The 25,448-nt window shown below is 36.3% G+C and overlaps 1 protein-coding gene across 4 annotated transcripts in view; it reads right to left on the bottom strand.

Annotated features, from left to right (window-relative positions):
* ZDHHC14 (zinc finger DHHC-type palmitoyltransferase 14) overlaps window positions 1-25,448 on the bottom strand; it is a 93,680-nt gene that overhangs the window by 10,200 nt on the left and 58,032 nt on the right. For all 4 annotated transcript variants that reach the window (XM_038130389.1, XM_038130392.1, XM_038130391.1 and 1 more), the window contains exons 3-7: window positions 21,913-22,071; window positions 11,062-11,199; window positions 7,365-7,413; window positions 3,608-3,710; window positions 1,863-1,972 (exon numbers count right to left, since the gene is read on the bottom strand). In XM_038130389.1, coding sequence (XP_037986317.1) covers window positions 1,863-1,972; window positions 3,608-3,710; window positions 7,365-7,413; window positions 11,062-11,199; window positions 21,913-22,071 — 559 coding nt within the window. The remainder of the gene's footprint in view (window positions 1-1,862; window positions 1,973-3,607; window positions 3,711-7,364; window positions 7,414-11,061; window positions 11,200-21,912; window positions 22,072-25,448) is intronic.

The raw sequence follows: 25,448 nt of genomic DNA, 5'->3' as shown, positions 1-25,448 counted from the left end.
CAAAAAAAAAAAAAAAAAATCAGTGTAAGACTATAACCAAATACATAGAATGAAATAATCCAACCTAGTTAAAGATGCCTAAAGAAGTTATATAATTTGTTGCACCAGAATACTGGTTAGACCTATGCTGAGAGCCAAGGATCAAATTAAGATTTGAAAGTAACTGTTGAGGAGATGTAAAATACATCCTAAATTTACTAGCATAGGTTTAAAAATGAGAAATGATCTTTAACATAAGTGAAGTACGTTTTGATTATTTACGAATTCTCTCTTCATCTGCATTCCATGCTCAAAGGCACTGGTACATTTTGAATTTTGAGCTGAAATCACTGGTAAGCCACTTTTCCAGAAGCTAAGGAAAAAATTTAATATTTAGTGACTTGGGACATAGCTGAGATCAAAAGTAAAAGAAGCAAGCTTATCATTTACATGTTACTGTCAGTAAATTTTTCCCTGTGGTCACAGAATACCTCCCTGCAGAACCTCTATATACACACATGTCAATGACTAAATAAGTAACGTTGCTACATGGAATTTAGGAAAAAATGCACGAACTCTCCTAAAACACAGGAGCCAATGCCAGTCTGGTCCAATTGTGTGTTGCTACTTTTATCAGCCTAATATACTATTTCATATACTGAGAAACATGATGTAGTTTTAATAAAGATTTCCATTTGGAGTCAAAAGAATTTGAAGCATGGCATTGTGCTTTTATGTCACATACTTTTATCAAAAGCAAAATTTCACAATTAAAAGGTTGGCTTCAGGCAACATCTATACAGGCAGGAAGCAGAGACAGAGCTATTCACTCTCACCAGGGGTAACCCCGTGTGAGGAAATCTTTATTCTGTTGTTTCCTCTTTAGGAAAAAATGTCAGTCTCCCCTGTTAAACTCTGACTGCTCAGAGAAGACCCACCTCTGATATTCCTGACAGCAAAGCCAGAAATCTCACTCCAATTAAACACCTGAGACTCTGGACCATAAAGTCATTTACCTTCTTTCTTCTTGTTCAGATTCATAACTTGGCAATTCCAGGCAAAGCAAAATATACCAACCAAGGAGCAAGCCACAAAATGATCTACAAGTTTTTCTGCCCCTCTCTACAGTGAAACTGGGCCTCTACTGTGTATGTAGTACACGAACTGCCTAATTACTGAGCACTGGAATAAGAAAAGAATTAAGTTTTTCTGGCTGCCAGTTTTATTTCTCTAGTCTCAGCTCTGTATTACATTTTCTTCAAGATGAAAAAGCATCTCCAGCCTCAAATATATAAATATTTCAGACTTCTGGAGGTGAAAATGTATTCAGCAAAACATTATCCATTATGTATTCTTTGGAATTGCTTTGGTGTAAGACCACCAAAATCAGTTTAATGTATATATGTAAACAGTATTAAATAAAAAAAAAATACTGTCCATTTAAATACAACATTTCAGAGTTAAAAGACAAAAATTAATTATCAAGCTATTTGTGGATTTAAGGTTCCTCAACTCTCTTCAACTCATGTCACATTTGTTAGGTATGTAAAAGTTTCATAAACGTTGAGGTTGACCTTCATGCAACAGCTAACTACTAGAAATTTTTTATTGTTCTAAGCTATTAACTGCAGTGGTGAAAGTTCAAATAAAAAACAAGCTTATTTCCATTTCAGATGTTATTTTACAAGATTTGATCACTAACTTAGTTTAAACAAAATTTACCAACTTATCTCTTTACCACTGAAGAAAAACTTAAAGCTTCTAACAGACACTAATCCAAAACTTTCATTTTGCTGAATAAACTCAAATAATCAAAAAGAATAATTTTTTTCATTAATAATCACATGGTTCATTTATGCTAACAATACTTTTGATACTCTTACCTTGGAGAGAGGGGCCCACAGAGAGCAGCACAGCAATTAGTAAAGATGTTGCCATAACTGTAGGGATTATAGTTTTCTTTACCTCTTTTATTTGACCATGATCCTTTAATCTGAAGAGATATGAACAATAAACATCACATGTAATACAATACAGAAAATGGATGTGAGAAATGAAGGTTGCAACATGCTACTCGCAGAAGAGACCACAGAAAATCCATAAAGACATTTTGCAAACAATTTAAGAGTTCTGGGTTGTTATGAAGGCTGGACCATACAAACACATGCTTTATCTCCATAGATGTAGACAACCCACAATCTCAAGAGATCAATATACTCAAAACAGGAATTTCAGCATCTAAACATAATGGCCCAAGTTCAATTTTACAAATATTATAGCACGTTTTGCAGAAGAGGTTCAATTGCAAAATATTATTAAAGCAAGCAATTGAGCACTTCTTTTCCATCCTCTTGGGTAAGTCTGCAAGCTGTGCAATATCACATGACATTATCTTCCCTAAAGTTCACAAAAGGTTCTAAAAGATCATAAAGCAAATGCAGCCATTGCTACCTTTTATTGCCTATTACATTTTCCCTTACCTAGTTTGATTTTCTGTTTGTGAGATACTTGAGAGCCTGAGTAAAATGTCTTGCTGTATTCAATTGGGAATTTATGTTTTAAATTAAATTACGGAACAGTTTACTTGATATTCAGACATGTTCCACTGCTGTAGTTCCCTGCTATCTATCTTTCAATAATCCAGAAGAGATAATTATTTGAGGGAAGAGGGTGGAAGCACCCTCCAGGTAGATTTCTTCCAAGTCAGGCTACTTGCTCTGATACTTGATGCTGAGGCACAATTAATTTTGATCCTGCTTGGGAAGTGTTTTTTTGTTTGATTGAAATTTACTGTAAAATTTATAATTTTAACTGTGACCTTAAACAATAACAAAACATATTTGACAATACTAAAGATGCTACTTCTATAACTACCAGATACCTATGAAAAAGGTACAACAGGAAATTACAATAAAATAGCTCAAAGCTTGCAGTGCTTTGTTAGATCACTTATTAAATTTCCAAAAGCTTTCTATACCATCAGCTCCCTAGTTAGTTTTATATATTCCTCTCATTCATTACATATTTCTCCTTTTAGTTAGGGAAGGACACACACAGTTAAGCATAATTCAACACCAAAACAAAGGAATCCTATATGCAAAATAGACAGCTATAGAAATGAGAAAGTTGATCTTTAATTTAATGACATACTCCTTTCCAGAGGTTTTGGACCTCAGAATGGCAAGAAAAAGTTTCAGAGGTAAAAAAAAAAAAAAAAAGGATGAAATTTTTTTTAGAGAATTCAACACACTTTTCAAGTCTTATGGTAAGCAATTTTTGAGTTAAAGAATATCTGCCATTCCCAGTGAAAAGGAGATACTGGAAAGTACTTATTAATTTCCTACTGTATAAAATATACTTGTTTCTCTCCTCCCTCCTGTATTTTCCTATTTCAAGATAGAGATCCTACATGTGTAAACCATAATGGAGATAGTATGTACATAATGAGCATATTTCAAACCACAACAAATAGAGTCAAAAGATTGCATCTGATCTTTTGAATCAAGCAGGACTATATTAATTCCTTCCTTCCTACTGAGGTATTCACAAAATGATGCAGACATGTCTGACTTGAGAAAAACCTCCTCGTTACTATTTAGAAACATGTAGAAATATACTATGAACTTACATCTTCATTTGTTGTTTGATTGGAGCTGATCAAATATGTATGAAAACCTGAGAGGCCAACAATGGACCATACTGAGAAAAAACACACCACAGCTTCCAGCACAGTAATTAAAGTCAAGGAAATATACACCAATGGGAAGAAAATGCAATAACAAGTACTTAAAATCACAAAATACAGTGCAGCCCACAAGTCCTTTGAGACCTCTGGAGTACTTCAAAGGGGTCAGCAAAAGAGAAACTCTAGGCATCTGCCTAGCCCAGACACAGCACCAGCCCTGCCAAACACTGCGAGAGTGTGTCCAGCAAGCAGACTTTGCTGTGAGGTGCAATGTCCAGGGCTGCACACCCCAGGCGCACGGGTGGGAGCTCACAGGTTGTCCTCACGTGTGACTTACAGGGAACAGCACAGGGACACGTCCAGCACGAGCACCCTTACCTCCAAGGGAGAAGCAAAGGTGTGCACATGCATGGATTGGTGTACTAGGAAAACCAGTCAGCACTCAACATTGCATACCTACTACAGTTTATATAATTCTTTTAACTCTAAAGGAGTCATTATCTCATAAGTAAGACAATAAAGTTGCTTCTAAACTTTACAGAATCAAGCATAAAAAGGAACTTTCCAAACTTTCTGTAGAAGGCTTTCTTCTACAACTTTTATTTATTTACTTACACAAAGCAGCCATGAACTCAGAATACATCTACTTTGAGAATGTTGTTTTCTATAATACTTCAATATTTTTGGGATTTTTTTAAGGGAACATGATTCAACAGAAGAAAAGGCTTTGGTTCCTAGAAAAATACATAAAATTCATCACTAGGAACAAAATGATGAGAGAAGAATAGGATAAAAATAATCTGTATATTAACCATATCAAGCTTTAGTGAAGTCAGTTTCCAAGACAACGTCAACTCAAAATTTTCCAGAAGGAGAACACAGAAAATACATGCTTATTACTGTACTTATCAATAGAAGAAAAATATGACAGCTCCTGACCATTACACAGAGACACGGCCTGCAAATGGCATGGATGGACATAAATACTTAGAATAAAAAATCCTAACATTGGTTAAAAGTGAAGAGTTTTGTATTGCAGGGCTGCTCACCCCTAATGAACTGGGAGATACCTCAAGTGTCTGTATAATTTTCCCCAGGACCTATTTAAATCAGAGTGGTTTAAAGCCAGAAAAGAGCCATTTGCATTCTGAGCAGATCTGCTCCAAAAGCAGCAGGATGACCAAAGTGCACTGCTGAGCAGCAGGTTCACTACTCTGCCTCTCATTTCCTCCCTACTCTGCCTCTCATTTCCTCCTCAGGCTGTGTGATGTCAAACCAACACAAGACGGGAACTCTGACTCTGCAACAGCCACAGCTAAAGCAAGGAATACGAGGGATAATGGGTAAGGAAACAGACTCCTGGCAGAGGACTCCAAAATGTGTGAAAGAAGGAAACAGCCCAAAATATCATGCACCACACAAATTGGGCTTTGAAAGAGTAGAAATAGTAAGGAAGGCTGCAGATGAGCACTGTTGGGTAGAATCTACACACCAGGAGGAAGATTCACCAGGTCAGAAAAGAAGAACCTTAGAGGGAAAAGAGCTCCCTGCAATCTGAACATATCACCAACAGGATGTTCCTCATCACAATTACACTCAAAAGGGTACTGAAAAGTGTGTTATTCCCTCCATGTCATAATTTATACTGGGAAAAAAAAAAAAAAGGGAATTCCTTTCAAGACCTCTTTCAGTTCCCCATAGGAAGGGACATTTTTCAGTTCCCCACACAATGGTCCAAAACCAACTCGAGAACAGCAGGGGTAGTTTACATCAAATTAACCAGAATCCAGTAATTCAACCTAAGTCCATTAACTGTAAAACAAACACAAAAAAGCAATGTATTCTCAGCAAAGTACAGCCTTGTAGCATATTATGGTATATCACCTTACTAGCATCATACAGTACAATTTTCCCCTAGTATCTCGCACAGGGTTGTTAGCAAGATTGAAATGGCCGTATTTTCTGTGCCTGAACTGACTGGCTCCAAAGCAGCAGTCCCAATACTATTTGGACAATTGAAATTTTTTACTGTTGTTAATTGTAACCATGCTTTTAAATTGTCCAACATATCACTATCAAGCCAGGCATTTCTGCAAGATGTGCTACTAAGCCTTTTAAAGCAGCACATCTCGGAGCAAAAATTATGAATTCCAAGCCATTATTCCTGTACAAAAATCCTCAAATGCATAAGAGATTCTCTTTTGATTTAAAGAAAATTGAAAGCTGTTCTTAGTTTGAAAATAGTTTGAAAGAATTATCTTTTGTAAGAATTGACTGTAATTGTTTTAATTGGAAGCTACTGTTGTGCTATTTAGAACTGTTTGTTTGTGCTTTTTAAAATAATTTATGCAAAAAACTCTGAACATGGCTTTGCTTAAAAAGGGAGTTTACAGCTCAGTGATTCTATCTGATGAAGCACACAAAAAAATGTATCTGCAGAATTTGACACTTGGGAAAATTACCTGGAAAGAGGTGCACAACTATGAATGACAGTTTTTTCTTCCTACCTTTGTGTGGAAAAGCAAACTGTGTGAGGCACAATGGACAAATGAGAAAGAATACTTTTTATAGTGTCTTTGTGAGAGGCGAAAACTGTTTATTCAGACAGGAATCATTCAAAACATATACATAAGCAATGGGAAGCTTACTGACTGTACAGAAACTAACCAGTGGTTTCATCAGTTTCCCATTTTTCTGTTATGTTAGCTGCTTCTGGCTCCAATCTCACTGAGGAGAAAATATACAGAAAGCTTCCATGAAGTGATAAATAGTGCATGGAGCATTTACAGATCAGAACCACAGAATGGCTTGAGTTGGAAAGGATCTTAACGGTAATACACTTCCAACCCCTCTGGCATGGGTAGGGACATCTTCCACTAGACCAGGCTGCTCAGAGCTCCATCCAGCCTGGCTGTGATCATTTCCAGAGATGGGGCAGCAGTCAAATCTCTGGGTAACCTGTTCACATATCCCACCATTCTCATTGCAGACACTTTGTTATGGCAAATCTACACCTGCTCTCTCTCAGCTTAAAACCTTGTTCTGTCACTAAAAGCTCTGCTAAGATGTCTCTCTGTTTTTCTTCTGTGAGACTTCTTTGTATAGTGACAGACCACAATAAGATCTCCCCAGAGCCTTGTCTTTTCCAGGCTGAACAACGGCAGTCCCTGTGTATGCAATTTACACACTGCTATGTAACTTAATAGAAGTTACTATTTGAAAATGACTTCTCTAAAAACATAAGAGTTTCAGAAATTGAGTTCTTCAAGGAAAGCATGTTGTTTCTGTTATTCTAAAATCTACATTTTCTATCCCAAAAATAATCAGTCATTTTGGATACCTTCAGTTGTAAAAGCAGAACAGTTGTTGAATATTTTTAGTGAAACCACAGCATGTGTATAGTGAAAAATGTATTTATGAATTCCACCACAAAATATGAAGCATATTTAATGGACATGGAAACTACAGATCTTTGTCAAGAGTACTGCTCTGCAAAACATGAAGAATAAAAACCACCCCAGGCTATAGTCTCTTTCCTACCTTCAACATGTGGCAAGAAATCCTATTGTGCAGGAAGTAATGAAATCATTAACTGATAAAGTCTAAAAGCAAACAATTCAACAATAGCAAGGAAACAAGCAAAACCATCTCGGATGTTATTTTGCAACAAAATCTACAACATGTTTCAGTGAAAGGATATCTTGCAGGACTGTCCTTCAGAGCATTGAGGAACCCTGTTTGTTGAGAACCTGTAGAAATAGAACCCAAAATTACCAGCCAAGTAAGAAACTGGACTATGGGCTGTTTTTACTATAGTTAAAATCATTAACATTTTAAGATAACCAAATAATCAGAGAATAAATTTACTAATAGGAATCTGAGAATATGTTGCTCAGCAGCAACAACATCAAAAAAGCCCTTGAGCAACTTATCAGGCTTAGCATCTGCAGGACATTTTCTCAGTCATACTAAATTGATGCACACATACTTTCCCATGAACAAGACTTCTGATTACCCTTGTTCTTTTCAGACCTAATATGGAAACAAAAATTATAACCTCCTGTTTCATTTTGAAATACCATTTTTCAAAGTAACTTTATGACTTGGTAAATTTATTCTATAAACTCAGATTCCCAACTTTCTATCCTATGTTTTGGAAGCAAAGCTCTCTTATTTATAATTCTGCTCCTACTGCACCTACACAGAAGATTTTTCTAACAGGTTACTATTGCCTCTGGCAATAAATAAAAGACAATCTAGTAGCTGAAAACAGCTCAAAAGAAGCTTGAGTCCATCAACTAGAAATGTAGAAGCATGCAAAGTAAAAAACGCACTTGGGTTCCATAAACTTGAGATATTAATCAATTAGGGTGATTTCACAATTGGCTGATTGCAACAAGTGAATTTGTTGTAGAAACTGACTTAATGTGACATAGCTACAGGCACACAGTTTGAACTTTACTGTATAACATAAATGATTTAAATGCATCAGGCTGAAAGTTTTCCCCAGAGCAAAAATTTTCCACTTAGCTAAATTAATCTGAAGATCTGTATGGAGAGAAGAATCTTGTCTTGACAAGAATAAAGAAATATATGTGTAATTCTCTAGACCTATCTGGTCAGTTTTACTGTTTATTGTTACAAGTGGGAAGTTACTTACCTTGTATTTCTGAGCCTTTTCAGACTCTTATAATTGGTTCTTAGTCTCAAGGTACAAGACTAATGGAACTTTCCCTGCCTTCTTACTATTTTTAGCATCCTTAATGGCAATGGCAGCAGACAGATGTGATTTCCATACCCTACTGCTGGTCACACTATTCCAAGCAGTGCCCAAAACACCAGAAGGGGAAGGCTGCTCACTGCAACAAACAGGTGAAATACTGATGCCTCAAAGAGAGACCAGTGACTGTAAAGACAGATACTACTGCTGGAAATGTGTTCTGCTTGGGGAGAGGGAAGAAAATCTTGCAAGACAGTACCTTCAGTAACTGATTTACAAATTAGTTTTACTATCTTCTGTAATGTTATGTGCACATATTTTTAAACCTAGAAAGAACAAATTTCCAATGTATGCCTCAGAAGGCCACAGAAAACAAAAATATGTATCTTATATCTCATCACCACTTAGGGCCCACCAAAATCAGTAAAATGTCAGCTTGCAAGATGGATTATAAAAAATACAAACTTCAAAAATTAGTCTAAATCAAGAGGCATCAAAACAATTCTGCCAGGACTTATGTGTGACTTTGAAATATTGTAGGAAGGTCATTGTCTGAGGTCTAAAAACCAAGACTTCCTTCAGCCACACTAACAAAAACCAGTCTATGCCAGGAGCAAAGGTTCAGATTCAGTCACTGAGAACCCTGCTTAATGGTTAGCATCAGCTAAAGAACTGAACAGCTACAAACCAGAACAAAAATTGCTGAGTGGTAATTATTAGAAAGGTAGCCAGGAGGACTTCTACAGGTATGGAAGGCACAAAGAGAGTGGAGTGATAAGAAAAACTTATTTGCAAAGAACTGTTTTTTGGACACTGACAAGACTATGGCAGACAAATCTGAATGCTGGGCTTGAAGCTCCAGTATATCAATTAAACATCAAGGAACTAATCACATTTTATATCTGCTCCCATTGCCTTTGAGGACTGACCAATCTTTAGAGCTTAAGGTGGTTTTTCCTTGTCTCATTCTAGGTAGATGAACTTCTATGGCAAGAATATTTTGCAGCTGACAGGCAATTCAGCAGTTAACATTTACTATACATAATCTGTAACACCTACACAATGCTCAAGTGCTTCTCAACCACACAGAGGCACAATTAGTTACTCTGCTGTTTGTCTGAATCATACTCAAGAGTTAGGTTTGGACACTGTATATTTAAAACCCACTAGGTAAACCTACTTAACATACATAACATGAAATACTGACATTCTATTGATAACTCATACACTGAAAACTAAAGAAAAAGCACTGAAGTCCTTTTGAAATGAAGGTAGGTTAGTGTCAAAAACAGCTTTACATTGTCAGACTAGGAATGTTTTCAACTACTGAACACTTGCAAAGATTGTGGAAAAAACCCACGTGTCTTTCTTCTTAAACGTAAAAGGTGTGCATGTATATACTCATGTATGCCCAGATAAATAACAAGCTCTTAAACATTAATGGCAAGTGTTCTTTTTCCAACAATTTTCCATTGTTAAACAATAAATACATCTTATCTCTGCTTTTTTCAACTGGTATTAGAAATGCTGTATCTGGTAGTGTTAAACAAGTTGTTCATTCAGACTCCCTCAAAATCACAGATCCCAGTTCTAGCTTATGAACTAGATTTCTGAGCTATAGGAGGGCCCCTCAGTGCTTGTATCATAGTTTTGCAAAGAACGAGTAAGAGCAGGAATTCTGCTCTTTAAAACACAACTTTTCACTGCATGCTGTAAACAATTTCAGAAACTGAGCACAATCTGGCATATTTTTTCCAGTAAAACATTCTCTGGATATTATCATTATCAAGTTAGCTTTATAAATGTCTTATAGACTGAAATTATTATTTCTATCAGGTTTCTGTTGCAATACAGAATACAAAAGAATAAACAGATTTCAGTTCCAAAGTGGTTAAAGGAACACTCTTTAAGGCAACATCCTATATAATAAGTGAAAAATACAGAACGCTCTTCTAGCAATAGTGGGTTAAAAAACCCAACATACAAAAGGTGCTTAAAGACAAGTCATGCAACCTATCACCATAAATGTCACCATCATCATCATATAGGAGCCAGCAGAATTAGTTAGGGGTATGGAAACAAAAGACAGTACCCAAAAGAGTTTTGACCTCAAACACAACCCAGAATACAAATAAAAATCAGTCTCAAACTCATTAATATTTCTGATTCACTCTATTATGAATTGGTTACTCTCAAAATGTCTATGCAAATGAAAAAAAGATGTCAAAAATAGGGTTGAGAATGGTGTAAAGCTAAACAGCAAACTACAAAAAGTATAGCTCCAATCTATTTTCTAGTAATTTACTTCTTTGTCTGGATGGCAAGTGACCCATGCTTACAGTTAAAAAAGCACACAGCAGTTCTTTAGGTAAATGATACTACCTGTATACTTATACATACAGTATAGGTGATGCTTTTCCAATTAATCATCCATAAAAGGGGAAAAAAAAATAAAATTAAGACTGCATTAAGGTAAAGCCAGTGCCAGGCCAATGACTACCATGAGCAGTGCCTACTATAGACCAGAATGGGACTCACTGGGGATTGTGAAGCTTCAGAGAAAAGGCAAATAAACAAACAAATAAATAAATAAATAAACCCTGAATGATCAAAATATTAACTTAAAAAACTCAAGCAAATGGCTACATACGTAATCTGATTTCACCAGCATACTTACGAAGGATGACGTGGGTGATAACGAATGCAAATATAAAGACTGTCAGAAAGGACAGAGATAAAATAAACATATAAAAAAATCTGTAGTTTCTTTTCCCCACACAGTTGCCTACCCAGGGACAGTGGTGATCAAACCGTTCTGAAATGAGAGGCAGAAGAAAAAAAAATGGAAAACAATTAATAAAATGCTGTTTATTCAAAAAAATGCTCTCTGAATACTATATTAAAACTCATGATTAATCTGGCATTTGCAAAGTAGCCACAGAGAAGTTCTTATTTAGAAAGGAACAAAAAATAGAAAAGAAAAAAAAGGAGTATTTGAATGAAACCTTACAGTTTTTAAAGAAATCAAAGCATGGCTGAGGTGAGTTCCTGTTAAACTAACAGCCTTATTGTGACAAATTGTGCAGTCAGACCAGCAAGCATGTATTTATCCATTGGCACATGGCGCATTAGCAACTAAGTTGTATTTGATTTTTTTCAAAACAAGGTGGGCTTTTTTCCTTCAGCGCATCTTCTACTCAGAATTGGAATTTCTGAGGTTTTTTCCTTTACATCTGTCATGATCACACCTCTGACTTATGCCTACTATCATATCATCCATCCATTTGGAGCATGAAATATTTACACCTTGCCACTTCCTTTTATTGCTTCGTTCAAGATATTCTTCATTCTATACCACCCATTTTTCCACTTAGAGTTGACGCTGTCATACAAGATCATTAAAAACAGCAGAATCATTCACATCAAACATTTTTCAAGTGTTAAAATTTAAATGCATCATATAAAAACTGGTCATCTGCATACTCTGTTGCCCTTTGCAACTATAGACTCTGTCTCCTTTTTACTAAGCAAAATCCTTTCTCTTCACCTCCCTGAGAGAACTCACTAATGAGATAGGAAAAGGCCAGGGTGGACCAGAAACAAGTGTCCCCAACGTGGGGGAAAATGCCTCAGTGCTGGAAAGCAGCAGAGGGAATGGCTTACTCTGCCTCTCCCCAGGCAGCCTGGATCCACCCTCCACATCCCAGTAGGTTGGGTAATGAAAGAGAGCTATTGCCAGGAAACAAACTTGCATTTCCTAACTTTACTTTGGAGTGATTACATTGACAGAATTTTAAGGTTTTTTTAATCAAATCCACAACCATAAGACAGATGCATTCATGCTGACTCTTTCTTTCACTCTCTGATCCTTGTCCAAATCCTGGTTTGCTTTCTGTGATTTTTATGCCTCCACTGACGTACTATCAACTATTTGTAATTCCACAGCAAAGGCAAGCTATAAATCCAAAGTCCTTTAAGCCTTGTGGTAGAAAGGCAATCTGACCAAGTACACCAGCTTATTTTAGTTGTGGATTTATGTTAAAGGCCTATATTAGAGGTTTTTCTTGAAGGATGTACTTAGTATTATCTTCATTTAAAAAAAGTCAAAACAACATGCACAACAGATTTCTGAGTCTACCAGACTTTCAGAGGCTTTTTTAAAAATGGTTTCGAATGACAGCTGTTTGGACCACATGTTTCTGCCAGAAATCTGCTTCAAATTCCAACAGGGCTATTCAAGGTGAAGTTACTGAACTTTTTAGGATAAGGCTTCATAATACTGGGATTGAGGGAGTACTGCTAAGAATACCAAGTACTAAACACTCTTGGTAGGTGATACTACCTTTTCTCAGTGCACTACAGTTGCATTCCCAAAATAAATTGATATTACATTTTAAAAGTGCTTGTCTTTAAATCTGTGCTTCTGAATGAGCCCTCATATTCTAACAAACACTCTACTTCATTTAAACTCATTCATACATACAACTCATAAGCAAACAACACCACAAAGAAACACAGCTACAGAGCCATTTTAAAAAGCAGAATCCTTGGGTATTTTTGTAACCTACTGCTAAAAAAATACATGACGTGTCTTGGAAGATTAATTCTGTATACAGAGATTCTTTCTCCTCTATGCTGACACAGTGGGGAAATGAATTATAAAACAGAGACAGACATAAAGCTGTCTCTACCCATGAAATAACATTTGGATATATGCAGACATCTATTTGATGGATTCAAATGAATGCAGACAAAAGCCACACACAAACGCACAACCCCTCCATCTATAAACCCATGTTCCTATACATACACACACTCCCTCCTGAGGACTGACTTGGGGTTTTTAACCTATTTGTCAGTCCTCTTGAATTTCCATCTTCAAACTTTTCTGGTGAACTGAAAGCTCTGCTTTCTCAATAAATACCTTACTAATTATTGTGAAGCTAAGTAACTACCTAAGATATTTACAAAAGAGGAACAGACCAAAAAGGCTGGATGCAAAAATCACTCCTACAGTATTAAACTGGAATCAACTCTAATGAAAAAAGAGGCATATTAAAAGGTTTACATGAATCTTATGATAAATAAATTTGGTGTCTTTTTTTCTCAGTCAGAAGATAGAAAGGCATGTGACATGTGCCACAAACCAGTATATTAAAAGGCAAGACATTCTACTCAGCAGAATACAAATATGTAAATGCAATTTAAAGATAACAGCCTTACAGCTTGTGAGCTGCTCTGCTTAGTTATTAATGCAGGAGAAAATTGCCAACCCTGGCTAAATGAAGAGGCAAATGCTAAGCAGAAACTTCTAATGCTGTTGAGAAATATAAAATCTATTAAATCTGGAGCTGTTTCTTCTTCCTTAGAAAAACACACGACCTAATAGTAAGTATTAATGAAGAAGTAACACAGTGTCTTAAGGTTCACCTCTAGCATTCCAGATGCCTGAAAACCGAACAACCAATGATTTTGTACAGGAAGCTCTGACATCTCTACTTGGACAATGTTGGCAGCAAAATTAAGACAGCTTCACTGAGAAATGAAAAACTACTGATGCTGAGAAAAACTGGAATTCCAGGCCTCATGAACTTAAAATGCAGAGCAAACAAAATTGCAATTTCTTGTGAAGAACAGACAGTTAAGAGGTCATGAATGCACTTCTGGATAGTCAACATACTACTGTATTCAAACAAACATTTGTGGCAAGGTCAGTGTAAAAATATTTGAGGCAAACAATTAAAACATTGGTAACATAAACACTTGTTAATATGAGCATATTAGAACTTCTAATGAGGGAAGAAGAAAGCTGAAGCACTCTAAGGGTAGAAACACTGTGATATATCATCCTCCTACACTCCAGTTCAAACAAAAGCAGCAAGATATTTGCCTTCTTGATGTTACAGCTGTATTTTTTATCTACCTGATCAAGAACTAGTGATAGAACAGATGGCCCAGTTTCTACCATTTCAGCAGTTCTGTGAAGTCTTTTGCCTGTGTGTTCGTGGCTCTCCATTCTTCGGCCAAGCCTGGCGCTCATTTCACCCTGCAGGGAGCACGTTGACAGAGCCATATGAAGCTAAAACTATGGCTTTCTTTTGCCTATCTCCTCAGATCACCTCATCAGACAAACACCAAAGTGGGCCCAAGTGAAGCACTGAGAACACACTGCTAGAGAGGAATGAAGTAACACCTTCAGAAGCAGCTAAGTGTTAATTCAGCCTAGCTGTGACACCAACCCTACTACAGGTTAGCACTTATCACAACTGCAGGAGAAATCCAGTTTTGATTAATTTTTCAGGGTCTGAGATCAAAACCTGAAGAAAACAAAAAGAAGACTGAAAAAATGTGTGAAGAGTTTAAAAGGTAAAGCAACAATGAAAAGAGGAGATGAGTAAGTGGAGACTATAAATGCTGCTGTACAAGCCACAGAAAACCAAAGAGGTTAGAAATTTCAGGAACTGTCAATAACAGTAACAAAGAGCATTTCATTACTCTTTCCTAAGTGATCAGCATCTTTGAATTTAAATAATAACTTCTGAGGACAGCCAGCACCCCCATAACTAAATCCAAAGGACGAGGCTTCACAAGATAACTGAGCCAATCCAAAACCATAGTAGCAGTGAAAGAGATGGTCAAATGCTGCCTTTCCTGCCACTTCATCCCACTTTCTTCTTTCTAAGCTGATGATGAATCAAGTCAGTTCTCTGGACTAGCATGAAAGGAAAAAAAAGGAATTATTTTGCTCATTGATGAGTGGGAAAAACTGACTTACCGATGGCTGTGTTACTAAATGGTCTGTGAACAGGCACAAACAAGAGAATAATGGAAATAAGGAAAAAAAGAAATAAAGAGGAGGACATTCAAATCCCTTTGGAAGCAGCAAGCTGTCAGCAGGACTTAGTGTTCTCATTAACACTCACTCAAGTGGTCTGATTAACACTCACCTAATAATCTATGCTAACCGGATAACAGAAAAACACTATACTTCATACATTCCCCATTTTTTACCTTCCCTGAAACATTTATATTTAAAACTTGCATAAGAAACATTAACTGTTGGAAATCTCAGATAAAAACAAAATTGAGAACATTTCCTGTATTACTAAGCAATGGTCTTACACATGCAGCGTTTCCTTCAGAAGCCACACCAAAGCATGTTCCTTGCTGCGCAGAACCAAAGAGTCAAATCTCTGCTTTTCCACAGCACAGCATGTAGACTCCTAAATACTTAAATGTTCTGCTTCCATTTTTCATTCACTACGCTCCAGGAAACCATGCACAGAATGACCCAAATGCTTTCCTTCCCTTTTCAAAACATTTAATGAAAGCCTAATAATTTACAAGAAACGCAAAAGCATTTTTAAATGGAACATTTGTAGGCCAGCTTGTCCCTTCAGTTTGCAGTATTTATTAACTGATTCTTTTTTTCTTTGCTCAACTGGATCACTGCACACCAGCACACATTTTCTAAAGCTCAATGTGAAGGCAGGACTCAAAGACAAGAAGTCGACAGGTGCAAAAATATCTAGGTCATGTTACTAGGAGATTCCAGCGAGCAAAAGTTAGAATTCACTTGGTAATTTTTCCACCCTGTGCAAGCAAAGCATTGTAGGACAAAGGCACAAACCTAAGGCATTCCCTGAATGTTACCATCTTTAATTAAACCATGCAAACATGGTATCCCATGATTGGAAAGAGTCAAGAGCCCACTACGCAAATCCTGCATCAGTAAGAAGTCATGTTACAGCTCAACCAAGTGGGCCAGGATTACTCAAAATTCCTTTGATAGTAGCAGTAGTACAACACAGGACTACAATGTCCATTGTCAAGGAGTCACACTGAGTAATTATGCAGAGAGAATGACACATCTGCACATATTTATAATGGTGACAATTAAAGCTTTTTGAAGGACTATGATGTCATGATATGATCACATCTATTCAGGCTTCTTGACTTGACATTTTGTACAACAAATAGTACCTTCAGAATTTGACTGCTCTTGAAATGCTCAAGAAAACAAATGAGGTTTTTAGAAATCCATATAAGAAATATGCTTTACTACAAAGAGTATTTATTTTCTTCTAAGATACTGCAGTCCCATCCCAATTGCTGAAAGTGATGCACACAGGCACAAAAGCAAATATAACCATTACATGAACTCCTCGACAGTCAGTTCAAAATATCTAATAATTTAACATGACAAAAAAATTTATATCCAATAATCACAGCATATTCATAAAAACTATCCTTAGCTCCAATGTTCAGTTTCACTGACTGAAATCACCACTCCTAAGAAAATTATTTTTTAAATAATATTTAAAAAACCACCCCCATTGATAGGATTTGCCATCAACTGGCAACAGCAATCAAGTATTTGGATCAATTTAATTAACACACCATTCATCTGCCTGACAGTCATTCCCCTGACAATACCTTTGCTGTTACTTTTGCAGAATGAAATCTGAGTAGAAATTTAAATGAAAAAAGCAGTGAAAAACAAAAGATCAATTGCAAGTTACATTTATAGGCACACTGATGTTATTTTAGAACATCTGTTATGGACAATGCACAATGGATCCTTTAAATCACCAAGCTCCAGCACTTTCATACACTGATTGCAAATCCAAAACATCCCATGAAAACTAAACAGAAAGGAAGGATCTTCTGGCCCTCATGTTGGGAAATATCAAAAGTTTACTTAAAATTATATTCTGGACTAATCTCTACAAGGTGATGTAAACTGAAAAAGCTGAAACAGTAATGTAACACTGGGAAAGATGGGCCTCTATTAATGAAAAAAGTTAATAATGTGCATGGGTATCTACAACAAAAAGTCAATCAGAAAAACAAACACAAGGGCTACTTAACATGTATTTCACTTTCATGACTGTTTTTAAACTGTTCCAGACAGCCCTGCTATTTGGGTGGGGTTTTAAGAAAACAAGTTGCAATGACAACTTTTTGCATGCTAATCAACTTCAATACTAGCAGAGTATTGCTATGCACAAAAAGAAAATAAACATGACAAATTTACAAAATAAAAATAGCAATTGATTTATTAGGAAAACATCCAGCCATTGCCCTAGGATAGCTCACAGTAATTAAACTATATTGTCACAGATCACTTCACTGCACCCACCAATAATAAATACTGACTAATTAACAAACTCCTTCGACTGCATGCACATTGATGGTGACATTTTCAAAGGCAGCAGCAGCAGTTTAAAATGGCTGCTCTTTGAGAGGTACAAAGAGTGCACAGTGAAGGACCTCACTGCTTAATAATCTCTCTTTACGTACCTGTTCGAGTACATACACCCTGGCATACCCACACAAGTGCCTGACACCCACCCAGCTGTGGAGGAAGGGATTTTAAAACCCCAAATTTGTCCCTAAGGGAAGCACAGTATCCTTACCAAGTAACAGCAGCCACAAAGTTTACAGATTAATTTTTCTTTTTTCTACAGGAAAGCACATTTTTTTACATGTTTCCACTGCTGTCTTTTATTGGAATTCAGGTTTTTTAACCATTCTGCAAATTGTTACTGCACTGAATGTAAATATGTTTTTATCTTCTTAGGTTCCTAATTTTTTTCACGGGTAATTTCTCTCTTTAATTTTTACTCTGACACCTTGAGGTCTACAACATCATTTACACAGTCAGATGTTCTGATCATCTCTGCATTTTTTCATTCGAGACCAATACATAAGCCACAACCTCTCTTAAGTAACCTAAAATACGATTTTCTTTCTTAAAGAGACTGATATATTTTGCAGTCCATTGCTGTAGGATTTAGAAACCCTGACACACATGCCATGCTCCCTGAATTTCCAAAGTACATCAAATTTTACAAATAGCACAATCATAAATAATACATCACTTCTGTGAGTGCTCGTGTGTACTCCATTTGGCAGCTTCTTGCTCTACCTTTTTGGGGCACCCAAACAAAAAGAGTCCAAGCCATTTCTCACCTGTAAAAACTGGGAAAAATACATGGGAAAAGAAAGAAAAAGGAAAAGAATGGTCACAGCAGCCAAATTTGTGCTTTTAACTGTTCAGCAAAAGAGTCATTTCAAGACAAATGGAGCTAAGGTTTAACAGGTTCTAAATGGAGTGAAAATTGTACTCTATTCACTGCAGGAAATGTAAGGAAGGAAATACGCAAAGGCCATGAAAAGGAAATGAAGGCAAGAAAGGAAATAATAAGGTAATGAAGAAAGAATGCTACAGAATAGAATTAAAACCAAGCAGACTGAAGTCCTGCCACACACATTGATTATAAAGGACTACAAAGTCCTGAGAAAACTGTTCTCAGAAACATTGTCTGCGTTAGAAAAGCCAAACTGTTACAATGCCACCTCTCAGCCTGCTTTTGAAGTAACTGGCGTTCTTCAGCCAGGAAGATGGGGGTAACTGGAGTAGCTACAGGGAAAAGCTTGTCCCCAGAACACATTGGTAATTCTCACTGTCTTACATTGTCTGTGTTACGTGTGCTTTGGAAATGAATTCCCCATATTGTTGAGATATAGCCACCTGCTTCTTGTTCAGCTTTCATCATAGAAATCGAATTAAACAAAACAAAAATTATTTATAAAAGCCAAACCAAACAAAAGGACACTGCACAGTCGATGTACCAATGACCAAAAATAAATTTAAAAGTTGCCATTAGGTCGTTTCAGAAGCAAGTCCAACCACTGCCTTCTTTCTAGCATTACACAGTGCCATCAAAACCTCTTGTCCGGACACAGCAATAACTACCTTGAGCTCAGAATTTATGTCTGGTTTGGTTACTTTTATTCTGAAGTCTTTATCTCTTGTTCTCAGATGCATATTATGTTTACCTCATTTGTAACTCTTGAGCAACATAACGGTACACAAAACCCTTGAGGGGCTAACTTCCAACTGACATTCACAGAGGCAGTAAAGAAAGCACACCAGGAATACACCCAAGGTATGTGCTTCAGGGAACACTTATTCAACCAAATTTTTTAAGGTACTACATAAATGGAACTAATGACATTTGTATGAAAATAGAGATTTTTCTGGACACTACTAGGAAAATACTGTAGAGCTAAGAAGTCTGAAGTATTACCATGGCTAGAACTCCAATTAGTTGTTTTCCTCTCTTTTTTTTTCTTATTTTAAGTTATTTGTTGTTGTTTTTATCAACAAATACCACATAGACATTTATAAAAAACAGTGATGAAACAAAAATCAAACAAGGTCAAGTAACAGATATGCTTACCAAACAATTAGACAGAAATAAAGAGTAACTATTCGTACGTACTTACATATTTAAAATGCTGCCATAGATTCCTTACAGAATAAAAAACATTAATAGAAAACTCAGAGTGAAAGAACCTCTCTTTCACACTGCATTCATTTGCAAAGTATCGTAAGACACCTTTAGGTAAAAGTAGCACACTGTTTTTTCTGAGCAGTGCTGGTTTGAGGACAGACTCCATTTCTGTACCACAGAGTCTCTGTAGCTGGTCTGTAACTGCAGCAAAATCCTTGGAAACTATGTGGTAAAAAGGAATGCATGGTCATACTAGTAGTGAGCTGCTTAAATATCATATGTTATAAGTTACTTACATATCCATATGCATGTGAAGTAGGACTACTTGTGCATAGCTTCAGTTAAATCAGTAAGGAACTAACAAATAGTGGCACAAAAATACTCATTGCTATTAAAAGATTTATTCAGAAACTAAATAAAAGCATCATCATATAAATAATACTAACTTAGAAGCGGTGGCAAACTGCATAACACACTCTGATTAAGTGTACCCTCTCAGATCGTTACATTTCCACAGACACACAAGCCATCCCATTTTCTCGACACCTATTTTTAATAGAAAGTTAGTGAGTTGTAGATCTCACTTTTTGCATTCAGTACACCCAAATATTTATACGACAAACACCTGTATCTAATCAGGAAACAAATCTACTATACAGTGCACCCTGAAAAAGACAATTTATTGTAATTCCCATTATAAAGACTGAGGAGAAAAACCACAGCAAATAAATTCAATTACTTTAAAATAAATAACTCCAAATTTAAAAATGTGCAAGAGGAAATTACAAGGATCATACCTATCTTATGAGCAGAAAAAAATCTCAGTTATATAAGTAATTTTACAGGATAGGTTTTCCAGATGTGGTATGAAAAGGACATAGATTACAGAATAACCTATTGGAAAATCCTTCATACCAGTGCATTAAAAAAAACAAATCATTATTTTAAAATAAGCTTTTAAAATAAGTTGTACAGGTGAAGTTGCTTTTATATTTGCTCTCTTGGTAAAGACAACAGCTTTTCAACTTTTATTTATCACATTGGTCAACAAGTGCATTTACACATTATCCTGCTGAGCAGTATCACAACACTCTAGTATTAAAGTTACACATTTGCTAAAATATTTTTCTGAAAAATGTACCAACTGCAATTCATAAACATCCCTACTTGCTCAATAAAAGCAAGCTCAATAGCTTTTGCAACACTCACAAAATTTTAACGCACCAGAAAAATTTATTTACTGAAGGAACCATTTACAGATACCAATCAATTCTATAGGGCCAAAAGGCTAATAAGCTTTTCAGTCAGATGTAAGTGCACTCCCTAAACGAGTATCATCTAAACATAAAACTCCAATTCTTCCAATGACTGCTTTATATCTAAAAATATCAGTGCTGAATGCTGCAATTACATTTCTCAGCTGGAGACATCTTTCTACATTATTTTCTTGAATGCACAAGATCCAGACTCAACAGTGTGCTAATCAACTGCACTAAACTGCAAATGTGATCTAATTAACTGGAAACCACTCAGATTTGATTGGTAGGGGTTTTTTGGTTTGCTTTTAAATCCAGGCATATCTTAATCACCTTGTCTGACCTCCATAGAAAACAGTAATGAAAAAGGACAAGATTTTCAGAGAGAAAAAACCCACCCCATAATTATAAAATATGCTTGGGTCCTGACAACACGTACTTACTCTCAAAATAGCATGTTTGCCCAGTAATTTCTTATGGATTCTGACATAAGTATGTCTAGTCATAAAACTGCTCAAAGGTAAGAATCACCTACAGTGTGTATTTTGGTCACACAGCCCTAACCATTTGAACCATGCCTTACAGTTAGTTCTTAATGAAGTGGAGAAGCAGCTCCTTGCCCTCAATTTAGTTTGGTGAAAAAAAACAATTCTGAGACTCCCAAAAAGCTTGGAAAGGTCATCACACATTATATGTGGCCTTATTTGAGTTGGGCATGTTCTTTGTCATTAGGGCAGGTTAGGAAAGCCTTCTTAGACTAGCAACACCTGCTAGGCCAAGTCTCCTTTTCTGCCTCTTCTAAAAGTCTTAACATTTAACAGATCTTTTAGGAAAGGAAGATGAACAGAGCAAGTCACCTCATGACTCACCTAGTCACTACCTGGTTTCTTCCTGTCTCCTATGAGAAGCATTCATAACAAGATATAAGCCACTAAACTGAACACATGCTGTATCTTTTTTTTTACTCACCTACGCAGTTATCACAAAGGCTGCAATGTGAGGCACGAGGTGGGCGGAAAATCTTGCAAGTAAAACAGTATTTTAGTTTCACTGTCTGTCCATTGATGATCACTTCTTTTGTTCTGGGAGGGGGACGATATCCTCCTGAACTGCAGCCATTTGCTATATCTAAGCATGAAAATACAAAACATGAAAGCGATGATGTATGCACAAAACTGTCCTCAATGGCAATCTATAGCAAATTTCAAATTCCTATTTACACATTTAAAAATAAACAAGTTTTCCCCTTCTAATTCTTGAGTAATAAGCACCAAAGAGACATTTCATTGCAAATAGCATCCAAAGCAGATCAATCTGAATCAAAGAAACCATCCAAACCAAATTCTCAAATGCTGACAATGACCTTGATTCCAAAAATTCTTAGTTTCATACCCCCTAATAGTTCTCAGATAACACATTAAAGACAACTATAAGTACTGGTGTAGGACAGCAAAACTTGGAAGTTATCTTTAGAATCTTCCTAATATTTTTCACAATTCCTGTAATAACAAAAAAAATCTCCTTAAAAGTGCTACAGAAATTCTACAGCCTAAAAGAGATCTGCACATTTACTTAAGCAACAGCAGCTCTGTCATCTGAGCCTGGTGAATGCTGAGGTCTCTTGCATGCTGTGATACAACAGAGCACATTCACAAAAGTATTTTACAGTTTTTGATGTTTACAAGTTTGGACACACAACTCCCAGTTTTACTTCTACACACCTTGAAGTTTGTTTGTTGCACAAAACCAGTTTCCAACCTTGTTTGATAAAAGCGGTAGAGTTTTGGGTTTTGTTTCCAAGCTTCATTTTGTTTTATTTTAGGATATTACCAATAATTTTTCCCCCATCTAAAGGACTGATTAGGCTGATAAAGTTCAATTTTGCCCAAGGTGAGCTTTGGGCTACTCTGAAACTTCAACATGTAGAAGTGGGTGCCTTTTTCTAGGTTTATCTGTTCTTGTGTAATCACAGTCAAATCAAACCACAGAAGTGGAAAAGAAACCCCTACATTTATTACACTTGGATAACAGATCAGCTAAGACAATAGGGAAGTAAAATAAAATACTTTCCAATATACAAATGAAAATACATTTCAAAGTCACAGTCAAGTCACTTGAAAAACTGTGTCTGAAGTTGTCCCACTTTCCTGTGGGGCTCGTTACTAAAAGATCTATGACTTTATTTGAGCTCAAATTGTTAGAAATATCACCCACAATTTCGATTTCTGCCAATTACACAGCCTACAAATTATGTATTTTCCAAAAGGGCAACAAGAAAGTCTCCCACCTAACAAGGCATTCAAACTGGCAACAGCACAGCTGTGCTAGCAAAGGTGCAATTATACAACGTGCTGATTTGGCAGCAAATCCAACTTAAGGAATTCTCATCTGCAAAGTGCTCACCCACAAATATGATCCATAAATATACATCAATAAATTCAAAGTCTTTGTGGGACACCACTGTAAACCTAACCATTAAAACTATCAGAGTTCAGAAAACTTACGGAGAAGAGGATGAAATGAAGGGAGCAATAGCTGAGATGGATGGAATCTGGGTATAAAGCTCCTAAACATCCATTATGAGAATGAAGTGGTGAACAGTAAAAAAGAGCAGCAGCATAGAAGCAGCCTCCTACAGCCTGACGAGGTAAAGACATTCACTTGTGTTGGATATAAAGCAACTCCTACAATGTGCTTGTGATGCTTGGCCAGGTCCTACAACTTGCATGTGGAAGCATGGATTATTATTAAATTATTATTCCCACAGCTAGCAGTTAAAGTGATTTTGACCTCAAGGCCAATGCTACTTGACAAATATTTCTGATTAAGTAATGCTACCAGTGTATTTCAGTGTATAAGCTAAAAGATGTTCTTTGGAAGACACAGCACAACTGTGCTTACCCTATTTACAGCTTTAGAGAGACATGGATGTTACCTAAATCCGGAAGACAGGGAAGAATTTCTTCTAATTCACATTACACTAAGAAATCTTCCAGTGACATTACAACAAATTGGCTTGTAATAGTCACAGCTCCTCTAGAAATCTTTGGGCATTACAAAACACAATGTTAGACCCATTTCTGACCATATTTTGGTCAAGATAAGACTTAAACTCTGAACATAAATATAGGTCATTAGCCCTATTTATTTTTTTTTTATTGAATAAAGCATTTAACATATGCTGTCATGGTATATTCATTAATAAACCAAAGATTTTCATTTGATACTCAAATTTAGGTGCCTAAATATAAAAAATACTACTAAAGCCTGAATTTCATCTAGGTGAACTTTGTATGCTAGAAATACTGATGCATTGAATTTCCTAATATAACAGTAATATTTCAGATTTTTTCTTCTACAAAATTCTATTATTCTTGGGTATGTACATAATAATTGAAAGAAAATTACTTAAACCAGTCAAGGGGAATTGTTTAGAGGGAAAATGCTCTTTTTCCTAGATAAACATTTATTTTGTAAAAGGCACATTGACTAAACCCAGTATTTCCCCTCCTTTCAAGAAGCTCATAAAGTGCACCACAGTTATTTTAGATGGGCTCTGGCAGAATCTCAAAGGCAACTTCTGTCTCCTCTGGTGGAGAAGTGATACTACTGTCCAGCCCATTTTATTTACAACACCAGTCTTCTGGAGGATTTCCTCCCAAACATTTGCAGGGAAGTTCACAGAGACAGCAAATCCTAGCTCTCCAAGGCAAATTAATCTTGAAATCCAAGGGTGAAAGCTCATGCAAAGGAAATAAGTGTAAACAGTCTTGCTGATTTTCCAGGGACTGAGAATTTTTCTCAAAATCCTAAATTGCCTAATCAAACCTGAATGTTCCAGTCTTTCTGTTTACTAACAGCTTTTTCCTGGAAACAAGCTGCAGAGCAAGGTCAAATGTGCTTGGATTTAATACAATTTATCTAACCTAAATGTGCTAAACATGTCCTGGTCTCACAGTGAATTTTCAGACTGTAGTTTGCCTTCAATTCAACTGCTCATACTTGGAGTCTAACACAGGTAAATCTTCAATATACGAGGTCTCTTTGAGGAACAGAAAGATTAACCTTTATGGAATCACCTTCCCCAGATAAACTGTGTTTGATCACTACTACATTTCACTCATCCAACCTATTACTGATGTAGTAATGCAAGTTCTTTCAAAAAAAAAAAAAGGCTAAAATTTACCCACTAATGGGATTGCCATCCATCCTCTCTGTTCAGACACATGTTGTAACTTCTCTAGCAGGGTTAACTGTTCACGCACTAGATGGGGCTCCAGCATTTTTATTACCATAATTACAAAAAACCCCACACAAGCAATTCATGTCCTTGCAGGACCAAGAGATATGAACTGCTCCCAGAAAGATACTCCAAGTATTTAATGGAGATACAGCACGACCTAGCAACCTTCTAATGGGACAACAAACTCCACTTAGATTTCTCAGTTTATTATGCTACAAACAAATAAGCAGTGCTGACGAAAGACAGAAGCTGCAAGTTTGTA

Source organism: Motacilla alba, chromosome 3, assembly GCF_015832195.1.
Source record: "Motacilla alba alba isolate MOTALB_02 chromosome 3, Motacilla_alba_V1.0_pri, whole genome shotgun sequence".
Lineage (NCBI taxonomy): Eukaryota > Metazoa > Chordata > Aves > Passeriformes > Motacillidae > Motacilla > Motacilla alba.
Note: the sequence above shows the minus strand (reverse complement) of the source record. Positions and strands in the feature narration are given on the sequence as shown.